Below are 8848 nucleotides of genomic sequence, written 5' to 3'. Positions count from 1 at the left end.
ATGGTCGAGTCTTTCAATGCTTGGATTTTATCGGCTCGAGAAAAGCTGATCATTACAATGTGTGAAGAAATAAGGATACAGTTGATGACCAAGTTTGAAGAGAAGAGGGAATTAGGTAATACTTGGAGCAGCATGTTAGTACCGAAGGCTCAAGAATTACTTGACATGCGAAAGATGAAGGCTCGATTTTTGCACAAAGTTATATCCGTCATAGACACGCTTTTTGAGATCCACTATCTTGGGAAGAAGTACGCTATCGATTTAATGCAGTTGACATGCAGTTGTAGAAAATGGAAACTCAGTGGCATTCCGTATGGCCATGCTATTGCGGCAATTAACCATATGCATATGGATCCCACTGTGTACTGCCTTAAGTATTTTACAGTGGAATACTTTAGAAAGGCATTTGAAACTCCCTTTGCACTTGTCCCAGATGATATTGAATTGACAGGCATTTACAACCGGACAGTGTTGCCACCAAGGACTACGCGCCTTCCTGATAGGCCAAAAAAGCAACGAAGAATATCCTAGACGGAACATCTGATCATCAGGCCTTTGAAGTGCAAACGATGCGGCGTAGAGGGTCATAATAGGACAACATGCAGAGAACCGATAGAGTGAATTTGATGTTAATATTTATTCTTGTATGGAATTATGATTTTCATGAATTAATGAATTGAGTGAATATTGTGTTTTTGTTGTCAAATTTGCGTCAGTGCAATCAGAATTCTTTGTTGTCATAAATCTTCTAATGGATGAGTTTGCCAATCTTTGTGTCGAGATAGATGATATCAATATTAGAAATCTTTGTGATAGCCTTAAAATAAGAAAAATGAATCTCATATCCATACATCTAGAAATGAGTTATTCTCATGTCCATGTATCCAAAAATGATGTCCATATTTTTATCATGTCAATGCATCTTGATGTCCATAATCAATGTGATGTCTAAACAATTTCCGATGTTCAACATCGAAAATTGACATATTTTCGGATTTTCAACATCCGAAAATGGTACTATGAAAATCTCCCAGTAAGTTTTCGGATGTTGAACATCCGAAAAAACGTACTGTGAAAATCTAGGAAGCTCCGGATATTCACAATGAGTTTTTGGATGTTGAACATCCGAAAACTCACTGTGAAGATCTCACAGTAAGTTTTCGGATGTTCAACATCCGAAAACTCATTGTGAAAATCTAGGAACTAAGTTCAACATTCGAAAATATTACTTTTTCAGATGTTGGACATCCGAAAATTCATTGTGAAAATCCAGGCGCTTTCTGGATTTTCACAATACCATTTTCGGATGTTGAACATCCGAAAAAGTAATATTTTAGGATGTTGAACATCTGAAAATTTACTTCTTAGATTTTCACAGTGAGTTTTCGGATGTCGAACATCCGAAAATATGAGATTTTCGAATGTTGAACATCCAAAAAATCACTGTGAATATCTAGGAGCTTTCTGGATATCCACAGTGAACATCCGAAATTGTTTAGACATCACATTGATCATGGACATCAAGATGCATTGACATGATAAAAAAATGGACATCATTTTTGGATGCATGGACATGAGAATAACTCATTTCTGGATGTATGGATATGAATTTTATTTTTCTTATTTTAAGGCTATCACAATTGTTGCCATCATTGATTTTATGATTTTGGATGCACAATAGTTGTTAGTTTCACCACCATCAATCACAAGAAGTAATGTAAATAATGTTAAATTAATAAATCCCATTAATCTTATATCAAATGTATACTGGATAGCTCTAGGCAGTGATATGATGCTAAACCCAATATACATATGCAACCACTAACAATCAAATTTCACGAAGACTCCAAGAATTCTCAAGATGGCCCATAAGTACAACAACTCTCATTGATATCAATAGTGATACTGAAGATTCTGCAATATATTTAGTGAGCAGTAATAATACAAATACTATAACATTTCATAAAAAATATACTAGCTCTATATTACCCTCAAAATGACCCATTACAAAATTGGATTCCTTAAAAACGAAGTTCAATCCCAAATTCTATCAAAGTTGGATTTTGGATAGTGGTGCTACACATCATACGTGCCCACACAAGTCACGGTTTAGTTCATATGAACCATGTGATGGAGGTTTTGTAGTGATGGGAAACAATTCAAGTAGTAAAATAGTTGGAATTGACATGGTGAAATTAAGGATGTATGATAGAAGTATCTGCACACTTGAGCATGTTCGACCTGTGCTGGACTTGAAAAAAAATTTAATTTATCTTTCTTTATTGGAATCCCATGGCTATAAATTCACTGATTAAGGGGAGTTCTCAAGGTATCTAAGGGTGCTCTTATTGTGATCAAGGGTGTTAGAGTTGGAAACTTGTATAAGTTAGTTTGAAGCTCTATTATTGACGATGCGGTAAATTCGGTAGTGGAGAATAATGATCTTCCACTACACTTATGGCATAGAAGGTTGCGTCCCTTGAGTGAAAATGGTATAGAGATTTTGATAAAGAGGAACTTAATTTCTACCAGAAAGTTTGGGCAATCCGAATTTTGTGAGCATTGTGTCTATGGGAAACAACATAGACGACTTTTCAAAGCTAGAAGCCATGTAAGCAAAGGATTACTTGATTATGTTCACTCAGATTTATGAGGGCCCTCACCCATAATGTCATATGGTGGTGCATTATATTTTATTTCTTTTATAAATGACTTCTCAAAGAAAGTATGAGTGTTCACTCTTAAATCAAAGAGTGATGCGTTTTTGGCCTTTAAGCATTTTTAGGTTGAAGTTGAGAAGCGTACAGAGTGCCACATCAAGACACTTCGCACCAACAATGGGAATGAGTACAATTCCGATGCGTTTACAAAATTTTGTAAAGATAAAGGAATCAAGAGGCAATTTCCCCACAATTTACACTCCCAAACAAAAATGATGTTGTGGAAATGATGAATCACATTTTGATGGAGCGAGCTAGAAATATGTTGAGCAATGACAAATTGCAGCAAGAACTATGGGTCGAAGGCACAATGACATCAAGTTATCTCATCAATCAATAACCTTTGGCGACTTTGGGAGAGAAAACACCCCAACAGGTATGGTCTGAAACTCCTTGTGATTATTCGAATTTGAAGATTTTTTGTTGTGATGCTTATGTTTTAATTCCTAGTTGCTAAAGAGATAAGCTTGAACTAAAACTATAAAAATACATTTTTATTGGGTATAACAAAGGGATGAAATGATACTGGTAATGGGATCCAAGTACCCGAAAGATAATTACAAGCCGAGATGTGTATTTTGATGAGTCATCCATGTTGACAATAGGTATAGAAAATGAGATTAAAGAAAGTGAAGAATCTCATAATGACACCCAAGAAATTTATTTTCAATATTATGTCCTAGTATTTAGTGAGGGTCATATACTGGAAGAAGCACCCATAAGTTTCAATGAAGAAGCTGTTGATGAAGAAGAACAAGTTGGTGAACCAAGTGATTCCCATGAAGAAGTTGCATCATCCATGACCAGAAGATCTACAAAGGTAATTCGTCCACCCGAGCAGTTTAGGGATTATGTAGATCCCGAAGTCCTATATGCCTTGGTTATTATGAATGAAGAACCGAGCACTTATCAAGAAGCTATGGAAGGAGATGATTCCATATCTTAGAAGAAGGCCATGGAAGATGAAATGTTGGCTCTTCGGAAGAACAAGACTTGGAATTTTGTAGAATTGCTAAATGGTAGAAAAACGGTTGATTGCAAGTAAGTGTTAAAAATCAAGAGAGGGATTATAGAAATCTAGAAAGGTATTGGGCAAGGCTATTTGCATAGCGAATTGTATAAAAGGAAGGTGTCAACTTTTTTGAAATTTTCACACTGATTGTCAAGTTAGACTCCATAAGGTTGGTGCTTGGGCTTGTTGCATTACATGATTTAGAGCTTCAACAAATGGATATAAAAACAACTTTTTTACATTGTGAACTTGAAGATGAAGTGTATATGCAATTACCGGAAGGATTTCTTGAAAAAAGAAAAGAGAGGCTAGTGTGCAATTTGAAGAAATCCTTATATGGATTCAATCAAGCATCAAGACAATTGTATTAGACTTTTGACATATTCATGAGTGGTCTTGGATACCATAGGAGTGGTTATGACTATTGTATTTATATGAAGTTTTTTTATGATGGTTCTTATTTAATTTTAGTCTTGTATGTTGATGATATGCTTTTGGCAAGCAGGGATAAGGTTAGGATTGATGAGCCCAAGGCATCTTTGAGCAGGAGTTTTGAAATGAAAGATCTCGGGCCGGTAAAACAAATACTTGGAATCGAAATCCAAAGAGATCGACGGAGTGAGACTTTATCACTTTTACAAAAGAGCTTTATAGAAAAGATGCTTGATAAGTTTGACATGAGCAAGGCAAAGCCAGTGAAGACTCCATTAGCCCCTCATTTCAAGTAGTCTTCCAAGCAAAGTCCAAAGGCTGTGGATGAAAAGAAGAATATGGCTAAGGTGTCATATCCACGTGTTGTGGGAAGCCTACTATTTGTCATGATATGTAGTAGATCGGATGTAGCATATTCGACTGATGTCATGAATCGCTTTATGGAAAATCCTGAAAAATGCTCATTATTAGAAAGGTACAAAATGAGATCTTCATTATTTGAGAGGTACAAGTGTTTATGCTATGATATTTAGCGAAGGCTCTGGGCACATTCAAGGCTACGTTGATGCAAATTACGCCGATGATTGATAGAGGAAGATCAACTACTAGTTATGTTTTCAAGTTTAGAAATGGACCGGTAAGTTGGATGTCTAAGCTTCAATCAACGGTGACATTGTCCACCACCGAGGCAGAGTACATGGCGGTGACCGAGGTAAGCAAATAAGCGGTTTGGCTTCAAGGTTTTATTGGAGAATTGGGTATCAATTCTAAGCCCATGAAAATATTTTGTGATACTATGAGTGCCATTAATTTGGTCAAGAATCTCGCTTATCACAGAGGACGAAGCACATATTAGTCTGATACCATTACATTCGACAAGTTGTTGAAGATGATTTGGTTCGGTTGGTGAAAGTTGGAACTAAGAAAATGTAGCGGATATGCTCATGAAGATGGTTCCGATAGAGAAATTGGAATAGAGCCTAACTTATCTAAGCTTCATAAATAAGTGAAAAGGGGAGTATCGGCAATGCAAGTAGGTGACTTACTATCAAGGTGGAGATTGTTGAACAGTGATAGAAAAATCACGATTTGGATGTTTTTGCATTTTCCCATTTGTTTTTAGTTTTTTTGTCATTACAATTAGGTGGCTTGCATAAAAGCAAAAATGAATTTTTTGGGTTGCACGATTCACGCTTCTTTGGGTTTGCTCTTCTCTCCCTAGAAAGGAGTTACGGTTCCTTGGGTTATGTTGAGAAAGGGAATGAGGTGAAGACTGATTTTTGTCCTATATTTAGGAGAAATTATATGCGTTTGTATTGCTCATATTCTTGGATCATCCGAAGTGAAGCGGGGTAAATCGTGGTTTTTGGATGATCACAAGAATATATTCTTGGTGATGTTTTTCACCAATTTTTTTTCCTTGAAGGTAATTTTGTATCCCTTTATAAATTTCTCTTTTGATAATTAAATTACTTGCCAGCTTGCCTGTGGACATAGCCCTACAGGGTGAACCACATTAAATTTGTGTTGTGGTTTGTCTCTCTCTAATTTTATCTCCTGATTATGTTTCAATCTCTAATTCGTTTTTCCCAAATTATTGTACACGATCCTTGAGCTTATTATTGAATTATTAATGTTACATATTCGATATTGATTGTGTGATATTCAGTGATTGGTTAAATTGGGATTTCAAGAATTCAAACTTCCAACACTAATCTTTGCTAAAATAATAGAAAAATAAAAAATATATCGCAAATAAATATCTTATTTTTTTTTTTAAGATTTTTATATTTTTAAATTCTTTTAATATCCCTGAGTAGAACACCCAACTTGGACAAACTGGGGCTCACAAGGATGGTGAGCTCGAGTACTCGCCTCGAGAGATTGGGACATAGACCGAGTTATCAAGCACTTATTGTAATTGGTTGTTGATGTGAGTTTGAGTTGGGCAAGGAGGAGGAGGTGAGGTATGTTATATACTAGAACAAATTTTAAAATAAAATTTCTTAAACCGAGAGGCACACTTTAAGCTGTCGGATTCAGCATTTGATGAGTAAAGGTAGTTATCATTTATGCACCAAAAGTGAATGGTAATAGTTTATTATGCGTTGAGGAAAAGTATATAATGAGACTTTTTACTTTTTGTACAAGGTGGTCACCATTTCACCTTGACTATTGGATGTGAAATTGAGTAGTTGCATTTATTCTAGGGTTGTGTTAGGGTGCTTATACTATAGAGTCAACAAAATTTGGATGCTTATATACCTTGTTTTGTATATGGAGTATTTTTTTAATAAGGGTATTTTTGGTCATTAAGAGGGGTGTGACATTATCTTGGTGTGATATCACCCATATAGATCACACTAGTGATATTTAATGCTCAATGTGGGTGATGTTAGACCCCATGTAGGTGAAACATATCCCATGTAGATGATATCACACCATTCCTAATGACCAAAAATACATTTATTAAAAACAAACTTGTACAAAATAATGGTATATAAGTGTGAAAATTTTGTTGAGTACAATAATTAATTACTCTATAGTGTGAGCACCCTAACATAACCCTTTATTCTATTGGTCAAGCTCAATATTCAAAAGAATTTTTCTCAAACTTTATGACACACCCAAACAATTAGATTTCACATGAGATGGTGACAAGTAATTCTGACCTCCTTGTACCAAAGGTAAATGATCTTGTAGTGTACAATCCCTACCGTTAAATATCCATATTAACAAGGGATGTTTACATTAAGGAAATGTATACAATGAGACTATTTTTCTTGTGTACAAGGTGGTCACAATTAATCTTGATCATTGAATGTGAAATTCATTGGCTGCAATTATTTCATTGACTAAATTCAGAGTTCATATTTCACATTAGATAGTCGTAACTAATTGTGATCTCTTTGTAGAAACGGTGACTGGTCTTGGTCTTCGTTGCTTCTGCATGTTAATTTTCCTCTTTTATAATAGGGCGAGGTTTGTGTAAGGTTGCGTCCTGATACTGTAAAAGTCTGGTACACCCATAAAATTTACTTAGAGATGTCGCTTCGGCGTTGAAAATCTTATGATGGCTTCAAAATCTCTTTTTATCTTTAATTAAAAAATTTAAAATTTAAAAAATAGTATAGATCGAGCATAGTAATAAATACAACAGATATTCCAAATGACTTTTTACTGGATATACTATTCTCCGAACTTGGAATTCTTTTTTTTTCTTGATATCGATTCATCTCAACGTCGAGATGATCTCGAGGGTTCTCCTATGTGGGAACACTCTCCATCAGTGTTTTAAAAAACGCCGAGTCGAACCGGACTCGCCCGGTTCGACTCGAAAATCGTGAAAAGGGGACCGGATCGCCTAAAAAATCGGAAATCGATTCTGTACAGTGAATCGCCGATTCACTGTACGGAATCGGAGAGTCCGAACAGTGAATCGGCTAGTCCGTACGGAATTTTTTTTTTTTTTTTTTTTTTGTAATCCATGATAGATTTTTTTGTAATACTTGATCGATTTTTTTGTAATCCATGATCGAATTGTTTTTGTTTTTTTGTAATCCATGATCGAATTTTTTGGTTTTTTGTAACCCATAATAGAATTTTTTGTAATCCATGATCGAAATGTTTGTTTTCGTTTCTTGTAATCCATGATCGATTTTTTTGTTTTTTTTTTTTGTTTTTGTAACACATGATAGAATTTTTTGTAATCCATGATCGAATGTTTTGTAATACATGATCGAAATGTTTGTTTTTTTTTTGTAATCCATGATCGAAATGTTTGCTTTTTATTTTGTAATCCATGATTGAATTTTTTGTTTTTTGCTTTTTTTGTAACCCATGATAGAGTTTTTTGTAATCCATAATTGAATTTTTTGTAATCCATGATCGAACTGTTTTTTTCTTCTTTTGTGATCCACGATTGAATTTTTTGTTTTTTTTTGTTTGTTTTTTTTTGTAATCCATGATCGAATTTTATGTAATCCATGATCGAATTTTATGTAATCCATGATCGAATTTTATGTAATCCATGATTGAATTTTTTGAAAATTTGTGATTTTTTTTTTTTAATCCACGATCGAATTTTTTTTTGTAATCCATGATAGAATTTTTTGAAAATTTGTGATTTTTTTTTTAATCCATGATCGATTTTTTTGAAAATTTGTTATTTTTTTTTTTTAATCCATATTATTCAAAGAGAAAATGAGAGAGATGATGATTCTGAGGCCACCCTATCCCAGCCATATTATTCACATATCGAGTCCCAACAGCAACAGTGTAGGGATGAGCACGAAATACTGTAAATTAAATGCTGAATGACGGTTCATGCAGGGAAAGAACATATCAATATTCGCATATTCATTCAAAAATATGAAAATTCTTAATGGAGTACCCTCATTTTTTATTGAATTCCTAAAAACAATATTTATAATGAATTTTAATAATTTTTTCGAATTTTTTTTAAGCTTTATTCTGACCGATTCACCTGATTTTCGATCCGAATCGCCGATTCATTGATCCGGATCGATTTTTTGGAAACCCGATCCGGGTCACCGATCCGTTTTTCAAACCATTGCTCTCCATAGTAGAATTTTTGAGATGCACCTTTCCTCAGCAGTGCAAGGTTGCAACCTTATACAAACTTTTTCCTTTATAATATGTGCTTAACCGTTAAAGCAGCATT

The 8848-nt window shown here is 34.5% G+C and overlaps 1 protein-coding gene across 1 annotated transcript; it reads left to right on the top strand.

Annotated features, from left to right (window-relative positions):
* On the top strand, positions 1-531 carry LOC110008266 (uncharacterized). The gene has a single exon (XM_020674765.1). The coding sequence runs from the start codon at positions 1-3 to the stop codon at positions 529-531; it is 531 nt and encodes a 176-aa protein (XP_020530424.1).
* Positions 532-8848: the final 8317 nt, after the last annotated feature.

This window comes from Amborella trichopoda, chromosome 10 (assembly GCF_054954075.1).
Source record: "Amborella trichopoda isolate Santa Cruz 75 chromosome 10, AtrichopodaSantaCruz75HAP2 v2.0, whole genome shotgun sequence".
Lineage (NCBI taxonomy): Eukaryota > Viridiplantae > Streptophyta > Magnoliopsida > Amborellales > Amborellaceae > Amborella > Amborella trichopoda.
The sequence above is the reverse complement of the archived record's forward strand: the minus strand, read 5'-3'. Positions and strand labels throughout refer to the sequence as shown.

Excerpts from the sequence above, each read along its gene's own strand:
- LOC110008266 (XM_020674765.1), top strand. The coding sequence starts at position 1 with ATGGTCGAGTCTTTCAATGCTTGGATTTTATCGGCTCGAGAAAAGCTG.